Source organism: Canis lupus, chromosome 9, assembly GCF_011100685.1.
Source record: "Canis lupus familiaris isolate Mischka breed German Shepherd chromosome 9, alternate assembly UU_Cfam_GSD_1.0, whole genome shotgun sequence".
NCBI lineage: Eukaryota > Metazoa > Chordata > Mammalia > Carnivora > Canidae > Canis > Canis lupus.
In genome coordinates, this window is record NC_049230.1 from 7,837,077 (window position 1) to 7,856,599 (window position 19,523).

Below are 19,523 nucleotides of genomic sequence, written 5' to 3' on the forward strand. Positions count from 1 at the left end.
GTTCTTTGAGCACCTGGTGCTAGCTTCCTGTCACCAGAGTAGCAGTGATGGTATGATCGTGATCCGTGGCTGTATCGCCACCATATTCTTGGCCAAGCCCAGCACATTCTTGTTGAATTCATCCTAGTCAAGATGCCATCTTGTACAAAGCAGGCACATGAGCATTTGTGTGGACAGTAGTTTGGCCATCAGAATAATCTGCGTACTCGGGCCAGGTTTTCCAGAGCCATCTGGGGCACTGGCATGTGCACTTTTTTAAAAAAGCCCACAGGTGATTCCTGAATAGACTGACCCGTGGTGGTTCTCGGTCCTGCCCAGACATCTTCGCTTGGAGACTTCATGAGCTCTTAAGCTAACCAGGTGTCCTCGCCTTGCACGCACATCTTCTCCCCTGGGTTGTGAGTTGCCTTGGCGTGTCTAGAGAGATCCTGTTGGTCGGAATCGGCATAAATGTAACTTTATTGTGCTTGTACACATGGATGTGCGAGGGGTTCTTATTTCATGGAGCGTGACCTTATCTCTTTTGGTTTATAATATAAATCTGTCCTGCAAGTACCCGGGTCGGATGTCAGCACGAAGCCTAAACTGAAAATTCAGAGGAAAGAGGTAGAGCTCTGCAACTGCCCACTGGGACAGTGTGTGCTGAGTGGTCTCCTGAGGTGCAGGGGATGGGTTTGAGGACTCTTTCTTAGCCCCAAAGTCTGATAAAGGAATTCCTAAGAACGATATTAGTAACAAGGTAAAACTTCTGTCTTAGTTTAGCAGTTGTAATTTTGAAACTGTACTGTAAAGGAGCGCCCTCTCCCAAGCAGTTTGATACTAAAAAGCTCCACGAAGTAGGGAAAATACGATTTCTTTTTTTATCTCAAGTTTTTTGGTTTTACTCATAAAACGATTGTCTTCTGTGCAGATCTTAAAACGTTGACAGAGACTTACTTCTTAGTCTTAGGGTTGGGAGGAAATAATGGTTTTCCCTTGTCTTATAAAGTAGACCTGGGTGACAGTGTTCATATCTAGTACAGTAACTTCCCCATTTTTTTTTGGCCCTGTCCCATAGAAATGTTTTGTGACCCAGCACATACCAAATATATTCATGAACAATAAAACAAGTTTCTCAGTACAGTTACCCTTTTCAGTGTTTCGCTGTTGCTGTTTTTTTTAATGCTGGCTGCTAATGGGTTTCCCCTTCAGTTTCAAAACCTCTGGTTCATCCCTAGAGGGTGAGATACTCCTGAAAGCCTCCCGTGGTGAGAAGACTTTGTTGCAGGTGGCAGAAGATAGGAACCAAAGCATCTTTGAAAGGTGTTTTGCTTTTACCTTTGAGGACAGTAGTACGTAGGTAATAACGTTTTTTGTAAATGTGAAAAGAATAGATGAGGCGTGTTTACCCTGATTCCTGGATTCTAGATAGACTCTTTTATTAGTTTATAGGTAGCATTGGCCTGCTCAGTGCAAGTAAATGTAACTGTGAAGCAGTTTCAGAGGCTCTTACAGGAGGCAAATAGTCTTCTGCAGATCCCACTGACAGTATCAATATGGTTTTTAAGTCTCGGTCTTGAGGTCAGAAGTACCTGAAGATCTCTCACTGTTTGGTAGCAATGTTCTTTATTCTCTTAATTGTGAAGCGATTTTCTTTCCACAGAAATCTTTTTTTGTGGAAGGTATAGAAAATAAAATCATAAAAAATGGAAGGTCCAAATTCTAAATATTCTGGCACATATATCCTTCTAGACTGTTTTTGGTGTACATATATGTCTGTCTACACTAAAGAAAAACATTTAAAAAAAGCAGCTGGCATACTACTTGTAGTATGTAGACTTCTTTCTTGGTGTGTATATATGCATTATCATTGTTAGTAGCTGAGTAGAATTTCATTGTTAACAATTATAATTCACGGAGTCTAGTTTATATACACGTTATAATAGAATTCGTTTCCCTACTGTTAGATATGTAGGTGGCTCACACTTTTTTGCTGTTAAAAACAAAGCCACATTAAACATTCGTGGACCTGTCTTTATAAAGTTGGTATAAACCACGTCTTTACATGAGGTTTTTAAAATGAACTAGAAATCACAGATGTCTTTTCACGGTATTGTACAGAAATCTCTTCAAACCTGTTTATTTTGAAGAACTTTAACCTTTTCTCAGAATAGTGTCACCTTTGCTATTATAGTGTGAAATAAAATTTGAGATGGAAACTTGACTTCCTAGAAACTGATTCTAGTTCTTGCCTTAATTTTCAGACAGTACCTGTAACGAAAAACAGTAAAGAAAACAGACTAAGAGGAAACAAAGTGTTCTGCGCGGTGGGTTTCTTACCTAGTGTAGTAGCTGACTCGTTAACTATTCACATTACTGGGTGCAGGAGAGCTGCACATCTGGGCTGTTACCTTCTAGGTTACAAGAGGCTTTTGTGGAGAAGTTTTTGGTTTTGAGTTATATTTGACTTAAGTCTTTAAGTACTTTTTTTTTTTTTAAGATTATTTATTTACCTGAGAGAGAATGAGCCAGGGGGAGGGGAGTGGGAGAGGAAAAGGGAGAAGCAGACTCCCCATTGAACAGGCTAGATCCCAGGACTCTGGGATCAGGACCTGAGCCAAAGGCAGCCGCTTAACTGACTGAGCCATCCAGGTGCCCCAGTCTTTGCTGCAGCAGCTAACTCTGCCATCTGACTCCATTCAGCCCGTTACAATGCTTTTCATGTTTGTGGGTTTTTTTGCAGAAAGATTGTCTCTTACTGTCTGTGGGCAATGGGATATGTGACCTGTTAAGTAGCTCCAGATGACATATGGACCATGATGATCCTTCCTTTAAGTCTTATTAAGAATGGATATCCTTCATGGACATTGCTTTCTTGGCTGTTTGTTATGTTTCTGTACATATCATTAGGTACAACTTTTGATCAAAAATGGATAAGCTAGTATTTTAAAAATCACTTTTAAATGATCTATCTGGAAACATTAATACATTTATTTTTATTTTTTAAAGATTTTATTTATTCATGAGAGAGAGAGGGAGGGAGGGAGGGAAGTAGGGAGACAGAGACACAGGCAGAGGGAGAAGCAGGCTCCACGCAGGGAACCTGATGTGGGACTCGATCCTGGGACTCCAGGATCACACCCTGAGCCAAAAGCAGACACTTAACCGCTGAGCTACCCAGGTGTCCCTATATATTTATTTTTATAGCAAAAATACAGAATAACCACATTGCAAGAAAGTTCTAGTGTAGGGTAGGAAAAAAAAAAAGCAACTGTAATCCCTCCATTTTAACACGACTACTATGGCTAGTTCTTTTCCAGTCTTTTTTTCTTACATGTAATTTTACATAGTTGTATGCAGACTTTCCAAAACCAATGTCTTTGTATAAGGGTGTGTGAATTAGGATAGATCCAAGGGCTAAGTTAAGAAAAGTGTATGCCAGATCATTAATTACTAGAACTTTAACTTTTCTCATGGATTGATTCTTTGTACAGTATTGGATTGAGTTGTGAATGGAGGAAGGGTACTGCTAATCAGGTATTTGAAATACAATACTTAAATGGTAAAATACCAAAATTCTTAAATAAGATTCTTAACATTGCCTTCCCTTTTGGGAACCCTAGTTCTTAGGGATTTCTGCGTAGCTTCTTAAGACAACTAAGACACCAAATCATATTTGTTACATTAAAAAAATTAGGCACACACATTTATCAAACTGTAAAATTGCTAGTGTAACTTTATAAGAAGTATGTTGTAGTCTTTCAAGAAAAGTGTTCTGCATTCAGAGAATACCATTTTGTGTCCATAAGATAATGAAATTGTCAGACTTTTTAAAACTTGTGCCCAAGAAGCTGTTTTATGTTTTTTTTTTTTTTTTTTAAGATTTTATTTATGAGAGACACAGAGAAAGAGAGAGAGAGAGAGAGAGAGAGGCAGACACACAGGCAGAGGGATAAGCAGGCTCCATGCAGGAAGCCAATGTGGGACTCGATCCTGGGTCTCCAGGATGAGGCCCTGGGTTGAAGGCGGAGCGAAACCACTGAGCCACCCGGGCTGCCCGTTTTATGTGTTAATGACACTTATGCCCTATACCAGGGATGGATACTTTCCCTTGGAGGCTGAGAACTTCCTCTTTGATTAGTTGGAGATTATTGGGATGAATGATGAAAGCAGGTAGAGAAGATGTGGAAAGGAATGAAGATGTAGTTGAGGGGCTTTGCGGTCAGGCCTGCACTTGATCCTGGACCCTGCCGCTTCCTGGGGATGTGATGGGGATCATAATCCCATGCAACCTCACTTGGCAGTCAGAACGAAATACCTTAGGTGAAAGCTCCACTGTATGTTTTGATGCTGGTACTCCTCAAACCAAATAGGAAGAATGCTCTTACATGGGGTATTATAAATGAGACCACAGCGACGTTCTTAAGAAACCCAACAGTCTAATGGTGGTCCTGTTTGTTTTTCCTTCCAGTCTTCAAGCAGTGATAGTGGTGGGAGCAGCAGCAGCAGCAGCAGCAGCATCAACAGCCCGGACAGGGCAGGCGGGCCAGAGAGCAGCTTGAACCACACGGCTGCTGGGTCCGGCCCTCACACCCCTCAGCCTGTTCCCGAGCAGTCCGCACTGTGCCAAGGCCCTTACTTCCACATCAACCAGACCCTGAAGGAGGCCCACTTTCATAGCCTACAGCACCGAGGACGGCCTCCAACATGATGTGCCGGCAGTTTCTTGCCTTCTGTGAAGGGACAGCGCTGTGCAGATTTGATATTTCAACTTATGATGTTTTAAAAAATTGCACAAAAATATGCCTGTTGGCTTTTCAGTCTATATTTGAAATAACAGGTTAACAGGCAGTTGTTTACTTGTGGTTTTGCTGCACTATTGCAATTTCAAAGGGGCTTTGAAGCAATTTTTTATAGGATTCTTTTGAGGGTGGGTATCGAATCCATGTCAAGGTAATGGTATGAGGAAATCTCATCTGCGTGTTGAATCCATAGTTTGTCCAGTTCAGATTGATTTCCAAATCTGTCAATTAGAAATTCTACTTTATGTATAAAAAGGCCTTTTAAAAATGCGGGATCTTCAATTTTTTAAATTCAATAAACTAGTAAAGAGTATCTAGTTTCCATGAAAAAAACCTAAGTTGTTTTCCAAAATATAGAAAGCTTGATTCAGTCTTGCACTGAAATTAATTGCCATACTACCTCTTAGTATGTAGATGTCCTGTTGAAAGTACTCTCTCCTCCGTAACAGGAGAACAATCAGATCCAAGTTAGACTGTGTCAGTGAAGCAGCCTTGCTAATAACCGTCTTCTCTCTTTGTTATATATTTGTATCTCCAGAGAGAATGTCTTTCAGACTTGTATACCCAGCTCACTTCCGCTACCGTTAGTCCTCCAAAGCCTCCATCTCAGACTTAGGAAACACGGCACAGTTCTGACAGTCAAGTACGTAATGACCCTTTGTCTCACTCACAGACTTGTTTTACCAGCAGCTTCCGAAATCTCGCTGGGAACCCACATTGGGGTTCAAGAATTAAGGCGCTGAGGAATGCTGACTGAGTGTGAGCTATCTGAACTGCTGTCTCACATCACAAGTATTGTGAAACTGTTGGACAAGGATTCACTGTATACTTACAGTAGCCCCTGACAGTAATGGGGGGTGGGGGTGGGGGGAGCCATGTTTCCACCGCTGAAACTGGAAAGACTGGTGTGGGTTAGAAACAAACAAGCAGAGACACCGGTAGAAGAAATGATGTAGTATTTATTTAGAGAGAGACGGATATGTTCCCATGTTATTTAGTCATACTAGAGAGCCAACCTAGCTTGAATAATGAAGGCGTAGATGCGTCTTCTTCCTCACTGACCAGCTGTCTGAACAAGGAGCCAGGATGCGTTGGGTCACCTGCTCGGGAGAGTGCCGGGGGGACAACCTGCCATGCATGTAGAGGAAAGTGCCTTAGAGTCTACCCAAACCCTCCTGCCTGCTCACACCCTTCACTCCACTTGGGAGTCCACACAGCACACACAAGCAGATCTGAGAAGCACGGATAGCTCTAGTCAGGGGACTTTGCTCTGTGGAGACCAGCAAAGGATCTAGGGGACAAAATGAGATCTGATCATGTGATAGAACTAACATCTGAAGATAAGGACTATCGTAGGAAAAGGGTAAAACACAGGGACCTCCTTTCCGTGGTCTGAGCCTTTACAATAGACAGAACTTACAGGTCGGTTACTTGTAGGAGATCGAGAGTTCTGGGGCAAGTGCCAGCTCAGGTCCCAGCTTTCAGAGGGGATGGCTTGGGCTTTTCACTACCGCCTCCCAAGTGTTAACGGCCAGATGTTTAAGGAGAATTTTGGTCTTACTGGGTTTGATGGCAGGGAAGGTGGAAAGGACACGTTGCTAATATTTTTGTCCAGCAAGAAAGCAACAGAACTAAATGCCAGAAGAAGACAAGCTGTTTGGGCTCAAACACACGTGTACACAACACAATTCAGAAATACCCAGGAGGACTCCTGCGGGCTTAATGGATGGCAGTCTACTGAAACAAAATGTGTATGAAGAAGAAAATGTCAAACTTGAGAAGCAAATTCCCTTTTATTTCCCACCCCAACTGCAAGAAATGGAAGATGAAACTACCACCAGAACAAAAGTTCTTTCCAAATAAGTACAGTCGTAGTACTGGGTTAGCGGTTAACTCTTTCACCCTACAAACAAATAATCTCCATCCTGTCCTGCTTGTTTTCTACAGCGTTGGCAGCCTGAGATGACGTTTCTATTATGAGGCTACTAATAACGTAAATGGGCATCTTTTAAAACTTCTCGCAGCTCAAGCTAGTGAAACCTTGTACTTCTATTATTGCGCCGCCATTAAAAGCAGCATTAGTGCATTTTGTCATTCAGTTCTTTATCGATTATTTGAAGGGGAGTGAATCAGGTGGTTTGGCGGGAGAAGGGGATAGGATTGATGGGGGTGAACCCCCGGCTCTCTGCACTAACCTGGGCTTTTGTTTCCATACTTCTGCTGGTTGATTTGGCCTTTCGGGTACTTGTCATGCTCAGTGGAAGAAGTCCAAACCTCCAAGACAAGATGCAGAATTTCAGGGGCATGAACAGGAAGTTTCAGATAGGCCTCAGCAAAAGCATTTTGGAATCATTACCTGATCTGACTCGACGCCAGGGGCAGTATATTATGGGGTTCTTGGGAGTTGAATGTGCAGCTCCTGGGAGTGAAATGATTCTCTGTCCCAGTGACCAATCCAAATAGGACCTGACAGACAGGAAATGGGGGACAGTAACAGGCTAGGTTTGTCGCTGTCTAGCGAAAAGAGAAAATCACTCCTCTTGCTAGTAATCAAGCTCTACTTTTATTTCTCACCATCCTTTTGGGGAATGTTGCTTGCAGTGTGTTCATGCTTCAAAATTTCCTTTTTCACTGCCCCCAGGTCAGAATCTGAGTCACATCGCTTTTATTTTATTCCCCTGAGGCCTTGATAAAACCTTAGTAATCCTTATCTACAACTGTAGAGGGGCGAGATCATGGTTGCCTCTACAGTGAGACTTTATCTAATCCTCTTTCAGCCCTTACTACTATGGTGAGCTATTTATGTCCCACCCTGCTCCTGACACTGCCCCCAGGATTACCAAGTGCTGGAGCCTATAGCTCTGCACACAAACTGAGCATGTTTCTCACGTGACTTACAGAAGTTCGTTGCACTAGGCGATTAAGGTTGCTGTTGAGGTGTGGTGTGAAAACATCCAGGTCAAACGGGTCAATGAGTGCCTCCAGATAGTCAGCCACTTTCTCAATTCTGAAAAGAGGATTATGATTAGTCTCCACACTTTTCAGGTCAAAAACCAACCTTACAGCATTTCAGTGCTAAAGAAACTCCGTATTTGGATTTATTCTTAATTCCTGGCTTGGTACCACTTGTCACTGCCCATCGTGCTTAAGTAATCAAGAGCTTTAGCCTGCTAAGATGTCGGAGTGAAGTCCATTCCTTCCTCATGTTGTTAGGGACAGTGCCAGAGGCTCAAATTATACCCGGGAGTTGGTAGGCTGACTCAGAAGAGAGAGAATTGAGATTCCACCTACCACACTCCACCATGGCATTTATCCAGCAGGTGGCCACTATTGATCAAGCTGGTAATATGAGCACTTCCTGGTTAAAGCTAACCACTAACACACAAGGAGAGGCTGTTTTGTGGCTTTCTGGAAGAGGGGCTGTGTGTGCTTGGGGGAGGCAGCACGGGGCAGAGCCTAGGTGGGGTGAGCATACCTGGAGTCCTGTTTGCTGCGGCCACTTTTCACCTCCTCAGTCCTGGCTGTCAGAACAATGTTGAGATAACGCAGATCATAAAGCAGTTGCAGGGCCCGATTCTGGGTCATCGGGAAGGCACCTTCTTTCTGTAAATGAATTTCCCATCCCCACCCTTGAAGGGAGGTGACTTGTAACAGGAACAAAATCAACAACTTTATACTCTGAGTTACAGCTTGTTGCTTCAGAAGCAGCAGCTTTGTATACTCATAAAGGGCGGTTTGATGTCACAATGACAAAAAGATTGGGTTATACTCAAAACTTTGTCTTAAACCAAACTAAAAAACCTTACAATAGAGGCCTCGGGTGCTACAGACTGCCCTTTTAGAAGAAAAAAGCTCAAGTGAAGGAGAGGCATTCTGAGCAGCTCAGGAGAGGAGACTTCCTCTAATTCTTTCCCAAATCCAGAGTTGGTTCCCATCTTAAAGATGTCACTAATGAAACAGGAACATCCAAGGGCAGAACACTTTGGGAAAGGGGTGAGGGGAGTGGAGGGCTGGGAGGCAGGAGCTCCCTTAGGTAAGTGCCTCTGTGTGCCACACACTGCACTGGGCATGGTCCACCCCCCACCCCGCCCAAGCAGTTCTCCAAGTGACCACACCTGACCCTGGAGAAACTGAGACAGCTTCACGTTATGCCCAAAGCCACAGCATGCTCGTGGTAGTGCTGGGGTGGGACACCAGGCCTTCTCCCCTTCCCGTTCAACCGCCTTTTAGTGCAGACCTGCTCGATCCTTGAGAAGGGGCAGGATGAACTCGCAGGGCGGGAAGCCACTACCGATTAGCCTGCACTGAGTATAGACACTTGGAATCCTCTATGGGAACTGCCCAAACCCAAGGGAAAAAAACCTCAGGTTTTTCTGTTTTTAGTGGGAAAAAATTCAAACACCTACCTTCACATGTTTTTCTTCTGCAAGTTTCTCATAGGCAGCCACCACTTGGACCATACAGCTTTTCAGCATCTCTTGCAGTGTCACTTTTGGCAAAGCATGACCTCCAACCCGATTAATTTCCTGGCAAAGGCTAAACAGGAAGGACTGGACGTACCAGGATGGCTAAAAGAACAAAGGAAGGTTGAGTCACCAACTTGTGCCAGTTGAATGAGACGTCGTAAAAGTGGGTCCACTTCTCCTTACTAGGCTCATGCACCAGGACCTGGACCTCCCCAGGCAGCCCCCCACAGCAGTCCAATTAACAGAAGTGACCACTGCCATCACTGGTTCAGTGGCTGGGGGGTGACCTGGCAGGTGACACTGTGCTCTATGCTTTTGTCACTTTGGGGTGAGCAACTCTCCAGTGAGCAGAGGCTGGGTTACACAAGGCAATAATCACTAGCTGACTTCTTGAACAGTCTACTACCTACTTGGCCCTGTGTCTACTCTGCCCCCATGGTAGAAAATCATGAATTCGGCTTTTGGCTCTTCCTCAGAAGCTGTGTATTGGCTGATTTTCTCACCTCTTTCCTCTCTGCAGAGTGGGCTATCTGGTCTGGTCCAGCCCCTGGGCACTCTGATGGGTGCATCTGCTCACCTGTATAGGGAGTCGGATTGTGGATGTGACGCTGCTGCCAGACTCCGCTTCCTCTTGAATTTCTAGTTCATCCCAGCTGGTGGCTGTGGCCAGGACTGAGCCAGCATCATCTAAAAGTAACGACTGGGTGAATCCGTGAGCCAAAACCTGGTAATAAAAGGCAAATATCCAGTAGACCACTTAGCTCCTTTATAGAGGGTTTCAAACTGCCTGAGTAATCTTGAGCCAAGATTCTGCTGCGTGGGTCATGTGCGGGGTAGCAAGTGGAAATGTCATCTTCCTGGACCAATGACATACGTCAGTAATGGGACTTTTGTTGTCACTACCTTATAATGTCAGGGCCACCCCTGAAGGCACCGGGGGAGACCATAGGGAATATGCCATTCAGGTGGAAGAGCAGGAAAGCTAGACCCATGTCCAGGGAGGTCTTTCATTCTTATCTGGTGGAAGGACAAAACCCCAGAGTTTCTGTCTATAGATCTAGGCTAAACCTTTGAATGGAAAAATTTTTACATTTGTGCTATCTCCTTATCACAGAAAAATGAAGGTAATTGCACGAAATAACTGTTATTCTCTTACTATGAAAAGACCTCCCTGAGGTTGGCCAGCCTGGAACATGGCAGAAGGGAGAGAGAACGGGGACTGCCCTGTGAGCTCGGGAAGACCACGTGTATGTCCCTCACCTTCACAACTGCTGAGCTCCAGACGCGGTAGCCCATCACGCTCTGCTGGAGAAGGAGCTCCTTAACTTCCTGCCACTTGGCCTGCATAGGAATTACTTCCCGAGTTTTCCCCTTTCCCTGTTTTTTCAGAGCCCTAGGATCCCTTGCTGTTTTCTCAGAGCTCCCTGACCTTCCCAAGATGCACTGCTTCAGATGGGGACACAGTTCTCCCAGTGACTGGCAGAGTCTGGCCATGAAAAGGACCGCGTGCAACTTGACACCGTTGAGGACATCCTGCTGCCCCTGCACAACCTGTTCGATGCTTTGCAGCTCTGCCTGGATGCAGTCTGTGATGTACTTGATGCACACCACGGAGTGAGTCTGCAGCATCTCCTGCACGGTCCCGGCATCTGCGTACCTGTCAAAGGCACAGCTCTTGGCCTGCCCGGGGAAGACATCTTTGGGCAGGGGTGAGTCATCAGAGGGAAGGTAAGCCAGGAGGTCGTCCAGTTTCACCTTCAGTTTAGAATCGAGGGCAGAGCAGAAGTTCTGGACACAAGGGCTAATGGCCTGTGCTTTCATGGAGAGCCCACTGCTGGCAAACTGCCCCCGGTGCGCTACGCTAACCCAGGCAGCATCAGGAGGCAGGTCGTGGGGGCTCTCGGACCAGAGGAAGAGAGACATGTTGTGCTCAAAGTGGATGTGCTTATTTGAAGTGGAGTTGCTGGTGGTGTTCTCAAGCTCCTGCAGGGCTGAAATGAGGAGTTCCTTGGAGCTAGTGGAGATGGAGTCAAAGCCTTCTTTTGTCAGAGTCTGAAAGAAAGCAAGAGAAGAATTCCAGTCACGACTCCTGTCAGGAAGTCTCAAGGCAACAGCACCCAGTGGCAGTCCACCCTAGCACTCTGCACGTTCTGCAGCATGCTCAAGAAGTTGACGTTGTGTCAACAGAGAACAGAGTCATCACTGATGGCCAGGGACACGTTCCTGACCACCTGACAGAGACCTGGTCTCTTTCTGCATCAGAGCCAGGATCTCTGTTCATGTCTATGGCTCGCTATCCCGAAAAGCCATCCCTGAGTCTGTGAGCTGAGAGAGTACACTCAGGAAGGAACAGAAGTCCATCCAGTCAAAAGATCATACCAGGATTGGCCAGAAAACAACTGGACTATGTGATCTCCTCACCTGTAATCGGTCAAGGAACAGCTGCTGCATCAAATCCTCCCAGAACAAGAGCGGCTTCTCTAGCAGCCGCTGACATATCACATCCCAGCTGTGATTGGTGGATTCATTGGTAAGTAATTCCCACATAGCATCTCGGATACCTGCAAGACCTTTCATGCTCTTCACATACAAAAGCAGGTTGGTGATCCCATTTTTAATGTCTTCATTACACCTGCAAAAAAATCATTTTTCTTAGGCCTTATTAAGATTTATGGTTTTCACATGTTTATTAGGAAAAACAGTAGGACTCCATATGAAAAACTCTTACCTGGGTCCCAATATAAACATTTATCTCTCTCAGAGTGTTTTTTTTTTTTTTTTTTTTTTTAAAGATTTTATTTATTCATCAAAGATAGAGAGGCAGAGACATAGGCAGATGGAAAAGCAGAGACATAGGCAGAGGGAAAAGCAGGCTCCCTGAGGGGGGCCTGATGCGGGACTTAATCCCAGGACCTTGGGATCATGACCTGAACCGAAGGTAGACGCTCAGCCACTGAGCCACCCTGGTGCCCCATCTCAGTTTGTATAAATACATATAAACACAGCATTTCTGCCTAGATTGGGGGGCGGGGTCCCTACCCTTACCTCCCTGAAGGAACTATCTGGAAGGAAGTTTAGAGTCTCCTAAAATGGCTTCAAAACCCACTGCTTTAAATAAAAGTTTAGGAGTGACAAAACTCTTACATAGAATTTTAAATCCCATAGGTTATATTTAAAAGGCAATTCCCTCTTGGTTCTCCCACAATGGGGGTACCCACCACGAAGGCAGTGACCAGTGGCTGAAGGAATGACTAGCATGACCCAGCAGGCAGCAGGCAGAGCATTATCCAGAAGATCAGGCCTCTCCCTCATTCCTCAGTGGCCTCATTGGCCCTTGTGTGGCTACACGGGTGGTCCCTGCCAGCCTTAGGAAAGTTCTGGCTACTTACATGTGGATCCATTTCTGCAGGGTGTCTTTCAGGTATTCCTGGCTGATGGGCTGCGCGAGTGTTCGGAGAGCTGGCTGGAACTGGACGATGGATGCTGGCAGGTATTTGAACCAGCTGCAGAGCTTCATCTCCTCTTGCAGAACGCCAGTGCCCTTTCCTAAGAGAAGGCCAAGTGACAAGTAATTGGGGCCATCCTTTGGATGTCATATTAAAAAAGACTGAGAGACAACTTCCAAAAATCATCTCGTATTCTCCTAGGCAGGTCAGACTGGACATCTGAGGTAGGGGGAAAAGGAAAGTAGAGGATGTACACTCATCCGGGTGCTGGCAGCTTCCTGCCAACTCTGGGCACCATATTAGTTGAGAAGGTGAAAGACAGGGAGGGAGAGGATGGGGCGGGGCAGGGGGAGAAAGTATTACTAAGCGCCGCGCTGCTCTCCAGGCTGTAAAAGCGGAACTTAAATTGTCACAAAGAGAAGATGATAGTTTCCCTTTCTTCACCATCCTCTGACCAACAGCTAAGGAACAGCTGTTCCAACCTGGAACAGCTAAGGAAACAATGGAAGACCACTCATCCTAATCGGTGAGTTGTAGCTCTTCAGAGGTGACTTCCCAAGGACACAGGCATCTGTGGGGTGACTCGGGGGAAGCCCCTGCATGGTATTTTGTGCGTGAACCCTCCAGAGCTTGAAACACAGGGGTCTTTCTAAGGTCCCTTGTACTTGTTGTTCAGAGTCACAACAAATGAGCCCGTACTCACCTTTCATAAAGGGGGTAAAGCATTAAGTGGAAGCCAGGGCATAAGGAAGAGGCACCCTAGTTGGAAGATAAAGTAACACCAAGAAGAGACTACATAATACACACACACTCTCTCTGAAAATGACCACGTGGCTGTCCCCACATTCTCCTTGTTTCCGTTCTACCTTTGGCTGTGTCGCCTCCGCCTGACCGAAATCCTGGCGTCCTCTGTTATCCTCTCTCCTTCCTGATGACATCACCCATCCCCACAGCTTGACACAATAGCCCTATGCACAGATGTGTGTCCAGCCAGCCCTCTTACTCCTCTGTTCTGGAACCACAGTCACCTGCCCACTCCACATTCCCGTTCCAAGGGCTCAATCGTCTCCAAAGCAATATTTTCAAGAGTGAACTCCTTGTCAGCCCTTTCAAACCAGTTCATTTTCTAGTAAACTTGGACATCCTCTTTCCACACTCTCCACAGCCAATCCACCAAATCCCCTGCTAAACAGATGTCCAAGTTGTCCAATTAGTCCCCATCGTCTGCCACCTAAGTCATGATGACAGCCTTCCCAGTGAGCTCTCAGCATCCACTCCAGACTCCGTGGAGATCCACTGCCACATAAAAGCAAACTGCATTTAATTCCAGCTAGGATAAATGCTATCAAATAAAAGTATGGGAACATATAACAGAAGGAGGAACAGGCCTGGAAGGTCCTAGAAGGCTATCCATTGTAGTCTGGATAAAGTCCAAACTCCCTAGCCTGGTCCACAGAGCTCTGCATCATATGGTCCCATCTAACAGACTGGCCACATCTCTTCTCATGCAGTTCTTCCCCCCACCCAATCCCCCTTAGCCTCACCTGCTTACTTTTAGTTCCTCAAATATATTAACATCTTCCTTGCCTCAAGACCCTTGTACGTCCCATCCCCTTTGCCTGGAACTCTTCCTTCCCTTCTTCACCTAACTCTTTTTTTTTTTTTTTTTTTTTTTTACTTTATTTATTTATTCATGAAAGTTGCAGAGGGAGAAGCAGGCTCCATGCAGGAAGCCAGACACGGGACTCAATCCTGAGACTCCAGGATCACACCCCAGGCCAAAGGCAGATGCTTAACTACTGAGCCACCCAGGCATCCCATTTCACCTAACTCTTAACCAAACTTTTGGGTTTTGATTTAAATATTCTCCAGGGAAAGCATCACTGGTGAGGTCCCTCCTTTGAATGCTCCTAAGTCAGTTTGTACTGTGCCTTTATGGTAGTGGCCACTACTGTTACTCAATGGATAGGCGCATATTTCTGAGTTTAGTATTTGCCTCTACCACTAGACTGTGCCCTCCACAAAGGTAGGGGTCCTAATTTGTCCAGTGCACTGCTATACCCCCAGAGCCCAGCTCAGTAGCAGGCAGATGGTAGGTGCTCAGTAAATAACAGTTGGAAAACCTGAAAATAAAAAAGCTTGGCTAAGCTCACCGGTAGGATGCTGGCCTGTGATGGTCTCCAGAGTTGAGAAGAGCAAGCCACATGGCAGGGATGGATCTGGCAGCTGACCTTCTGGTAAAGTGTAGAAAAGAGCATGAGCTTGGTTCAGAGTGGTGGCCAACAGCTCCACTAATGAGCAAATCTGGGCCTTGATGCTGGCACCTATGAGAAGAAACCATCCTCCTGTAAACAACTTCCTTTAGTAAAGTCAGAACCAGAGTACACTCTAGGGGCTTCAGTTTCCCTCAGCTCCTCCTCCATTCCCTTGTTTAAGGATCACATTTTGGAAAGAAGCCAAACCCACCATGATGTGGCTGGTTGAGAAGTTTCTGTATAGCTGCCTTTCTGGCCAATAGGAAGTCTGTTAGGGCTTGGCGTGGAGAACTCTCTTCTAAGAGCATTATAGCACACAGGGCCTCAGCTACAGCTTGGTCAGACACGGCTTGGCATTTGAGCAGCATCTTACTTTCATGCAGAATAGTTGACCTAGAAAGATGATGACAAAGGTCAACAGGGAATTTTTTACATCTTGGGAAGAAGAACCTTGGTACATCCAGATGGAAGACACATTCCATAAGCCAGTTGTGGTGAAGTGTGGCCATCCTCAGAACAGATCTTTATGCTGGACCCACTTACCGGAAATGGCTGGCTGCTGCTACCTGACGGATGAGTATAGGGAATCGTGAGAGGACAGGGCTATATCGGGAAGTAGAAGAATCCAGCTGGAGCAGGTTGTGAAGGTGGCAGCAAAGCAAGTAGAGCTGTGTGGCGTGAAGATATTGAGAGGCTTCCATCGAGCTCCAGATCTTCTCGGGAATTTCTAAGAGCAGCTTGATCTGGGCAGCCATGCTGTAGAACTTCTCCTGGGACGGCTGCTGTGGCTGCAGGGAAAGGCACAGAATGAAGGAAGAAGAGCAGACCAGTGCAAGACCAGTATTTGGCAGGCTTGGGGAGAAATGTGCGGGTACTGTAAGGTACAAAGCTTTTCTTAAGCCCAATTCCATGCCACTTGGCAAGCTCTCAAAGTTTAGTGTAGTAGAATTACTGGAGTCAGGAGTGCTGTACAATCCCACTGGATTTTGCTCCCAGTCGGTGCACCTGTGCTCAGTCTCATGGAGACACACACTTCATCTGGTCATCTCAGTCTGGTTATCAGCGACTCTCGATATGTCTCCACAGCACGGAGCCCTATGGACCACTACTCAAGTGAGCTTTCTCCTTCCCTGTTCTGATGTGCAGCCTCCCTACATTTGCTTCTGCTTCTTTGAGTGCATCACGGACTTCTTTATTACTTGTCCATCAACTCTTCATCTGGTGCAGTCCACCCTCCTACTTCAGGACTCTCTATCATCCACCACTACCACGTCTCATTTTTAGTCCTCGCCACTCCCAAGTCCCAGTGGAGCCTTTTCTGCTGCTGCCCTGCTAAGTTTCTCTGCCATTCCATCATCAGTATGTTCAAAACTAAATTCATCTCCCTACCAAAAATTTTAGTCATCTGACCTCCATAAGTACCTCGGCATACCACCACTCTGCTCCCATGTTCCAAGGAGATTCATATCCTTCCGACGGTTCTGTTACCACTTCCAGGAGTCTAATGCAAGTCCTTAACACCTCACACTAAGATTAATCCAAAAACATTCTCTACCCCTTCCAATCTATCCTTTCCCCTTTGCCTTCAGATTAACCTTCCTCAAAGGGCATTTAGATAAAAAAAAAAAGGGGGGGGGGCATTTAGATCATATCTTTGCTCAGTTTTAAAAAGCTCCTCACTGTTTGGTATCTTGGCCTGGTGGTCACAAATTTCCTGTCTGTCCAGTACTTTCTTCCAGGGGCCCTTCAATCCATTCGTTCTCATGTGTAGGAGAGGGGAAGAATTTCATCCCCTAGAGCAATATCTGGAGACATTTCTGATTATCGGCACGGGGAAAAGGGGTTGATACTACTGGTGTCTGGTGGGTCGAGGTCTAGAGGGATGCTTATAAACATCCTGCAACGCACAGGACAGTCTCTACGACAAAGAATGATCCAGCCCCAAATGTCAAAAGCACCAAGGTCGAAAACCCCTGCTTTAATCAAATTGAATACCTGCTTTTCATACTCCAGACATGTATTCCAAATCTCATGTCATGAAGGCCCCTCCCTAGTAAGGAGGACTCAAACCTCAAGTGACTTCCTTTGGAAATCTTATGGTAAATGTACATAATTATTTTGGAATTAATTACACGTTTTCCTAAAATGCTTTCTACTGTTACTCTGAATTATTGCCACGGACTTAAATTCCTTGACTGGATTGTAAGCTCCTTCAGAGCAGGAACTAGGGGGCTTCTGTTTCTTGGTGCCTGAAAGCAGAGGGCACTCAAATTTTTGTGGGTCTGCCTGAGAATAAATCAGATAAAACAACTATAGAAAAATACATTTTTAAAAGTCAGGCACAGCACAAGTTAGCTTTTAACTAAACTGTGAAGCGTGACTAGGTTACAGGAGAGGCTGGCCACCTAAGAGGAGGCCTGTAAAAATGCACAGCTTCCAGGAGAGCAGGATGGAGGAGGTCTCTGGTTGCAAAAACTGACCGGGTTGTGTGAGCCCTGCCTACTGACCCAGATTCTCCCCTAAAACACATGTTGTATTAAAAAGTTCCAAACCGGGGCAGCCCAGTTGGCTCAGCCGTTTAGCACCACCTTCAGCCCAGGGCTTGATCCTGGAGTCCTGGGATGGAGTCCCGCATCCGGCTCCCTGCGTGGAGCCTGCTTCTCCACGCAGACTGGAAATGCTGTTCCAGTATTGGGATGTACTTAGGGCCGAATCCTTCCACACCAGGTCTAATTAATCATTAGGAAAAACAACAACAACAACAAAAAAACCTAAGTCAACAGTCTTTAGAAACGCAAAAATGCAAAATGATGCTCCAGTATTGGGATGTACTTGGGGCCGAATCCTTCCACACCAGGTGTAATTAATCATTAGGGAAAAAAAAAAAAAAAAAAAGAAAGCACTCGGGATAACTTGGCTAGGACGCCCTTCGTTGCCCCCAAATGAGCATGTTCCGCTGGTGAAAGAAAAGGGGGGCTTGATGACACCCGACAGCTGCACCCAGAGGAGAGCGGGATTTGGAATCCTGGAGGTTGTTCCCGGGAATGGGGTGGGGCTGCGGGGGGGGCCGAGCTGCAGGAGGGGACGTCGTCGCACCGGGGGAAGCGTGTTGGGAGAAGTCGGGGACGCTGGGCGGGGGCGGGGGGGGCGCCCCCAGGCCGCGCTGCAGGGGAGCCCGGGGAGCCGGGGGAGGCGGGGAGGGGGGCGGCCCGGAAGTCCGGCGGGAGCTGCGCGCGGCGGGTGAGCGGTGAGCGGTGAGCGGCCGGCGGGGGGGGGGGTGGCGGGGGCTGACCTGCGGGTCCCGCGGCGGCCGGGGCGCGGCCGGGCCCGCCAGGCGCAGGCGGAGGCGGGCGCAGTACTGGTCCGTGGCCTTCACGGCGTCCACCAGCCCCTCGGCGCAGCGGCGCATCTGCCCGATGGTGTCGGCCGCCTCGATCAGGTCGCGGTACCGCTCGCCCACCATCTGCCGCAGCTCCTCCTTCTTGTGCTCGATCTCGGCCCGAACCTGGCGCTCCAGCCCGCGGATCTCCTCCGCTCCATGCGTCTCGAAGAGCGCCCCGGGGTCGCGCAGGTCCAGCCGCTTGAGCGCGGGGGAGGCGGCCGCGGCCGCCATGATGGCCCCGTCGGCGTCCTGACGGGTCACTTCCGCCCGGAGGCCCCGCCCGGCGGCCATGTTGGATAGGGGCGGAAGCGCTTTCGCCCCGCTGTCGGCCATGCTTGTTGGGGGCACGTCGGTCCGCGGGGGTGTCTCCCAGCCTCCCGACCGCGCCCGGGGGCTCGCGGAGCGCCCGCAGCCGCGCAGCTCGAGCGCCTTGGCCCGGGCCGTGCAGCCTCCCGGGGCGTCGTCGTGCCCGCGGCCCCGGGCTGCAGTCGGGGTGCCTTGGGGTCCGGGGGCGGGGTCCGGCGGGTCCTCCTTGTGTGCAGCCCGTGCCTGGGCGCGAAGGATGCTCGGATGCTCGGCGCCCGCGGGGGCGCGGGGCGGAACGCGGGGGCCTGGTTCTCACCCGGACTCCAAGACCCTTTTTTTTTTTTTTTAAAGATTTTATTTATTTATTCATAGACACAGAGAGAGGCAGAGACACAGGCAGAGGGAGAGGGAGAAGCAGGCTCCATGCAGGGAGCCCGACGTGGGACCCGATCCCAGGTCTCCAGGATCACGCCCCGGGCTGCAGGCGGCGCTAAACCGCTGCGCCACCCGGGCTGCACCTGCCTCTGTTCTTTTAGGCAGATCCCAGACTGCAAAGATCCGCCCCCCCCCCCCCCCCCCCGTAAAATGAAACCATTCATGCCATATCTCACACTAGCCCCACAACGTACTGGAATATCCTCATTTTACAGCTGGCTAACCTGGAACCCCCCCGACCGGCAAAAGGATTTACTCGGGAGCACCGTTAACTTTCAAAGCCCGCCCACGTGGTAGGCACATCAGTCTTGCAAAGGAGGTAGAGAGATTTCCAGTCCATGCACAGTCCCTGCAAAACACCAGCTTCTGTGCCCACCCGAGTCGCATATGGCTAATAAGGGATGGGGATCTCATCAAGATTTTTCAGTTCCCGGCTTGTGCCTTTTCTGCTT

At 47.6% G+C, this 19,523-nt stretch overlaps 2 protein-coding genes across 8 annotated transcripts in view; one reads left to right on the top strand and one right to left on the bottom strand.

Moving 5' to 3' along the window:
• FAM104A (family with sequence similarity 104 member A) overlaps positions 1-6,867 on the top strand; it is an 18,729-nt gene extending 11,862 nt beyond the window's left edge. For 3 of the 7 annotated variants that reach the window (XM_038546736.1, XM_038546735.1, XM_038546739.1), the window contains exons 3-4: positions 2,244-2,306; positions 4,451-6,867. In XM_038546736.1, coding sequence (XP_038402664.1) covers positions 2,244-2,306; positions 4,451-4,690 — 303 coding nt within the window. In that variant the 3' untranslated portion in view covers positions 4,691-6,867. The remainder of the gene's footprint in view (positions 1-2,243; positions 2,307-4,450) is intronic. The other 4 variants (XM_038546738.1, XM_038546737.1, XR_005364225.1 and 1 more) reach the window with 3 other exon arrangements.
• On the bottom strand, positions 5,721-18,584 carry COG1 (component of oligomeric golgi complex 1). Its single transcript, XM_038546718.1, has 14 exons — positions 18,241-18,584; positions 15,492-15,736; positions 15,160-15,341; positions 14,847-15,017; positions 12,637-12,793; positions 11,669-11,879; positions 10,508-11,299; positions 9,825-9,971; positions 9,188-9,349; positions 8,257-8,384; positions 7,680-7,788; positions 7,138-7,247; positions 6,977-7,055; positions 5,721-5,909 (listed from the first exon to the last, which is right to left on the bottom strand). Exons 1-14 carry the CDS (start codon positions 18,559-18,561, stop codon positions 5,772-5,774), a joined length of 2,952 nt encoding a protein of 983 aa, XP_038402646.1. The 5' UTR covers positions 18,562-18,584; the 3' UTR covers positions 5,721-5,771.
• Between the last annotated feature and the right edge of the window lie 939 nt (positions 18,585-19,523).

Excerpts from the sequence above, each read along its gene's own strand:
- COG1 (XM_038546718.1), bottom strand. The coding sequence starts at position 18,561 with ATGGCGGCCGCGGCCGCCTCCCCCGCGCTCAAGCGGCTGGACCTGCGC. Across the intron at positions 11,880-12,636 it reads CTGCAGAAATGGATCCACAT|GTGTAATGAAGACATTAAAA; the intron begins GTAAGTAGCCAG and ends ATTTTTTTGCAG. Across the intron at positions 7,248-7,679 it reads GCCTAGTGCAACGAACTTCT|GTCCTATTTGGATTGGTCAC; the intron begins GTAAGTCACGTG and ends CCTGTCTGTCAG.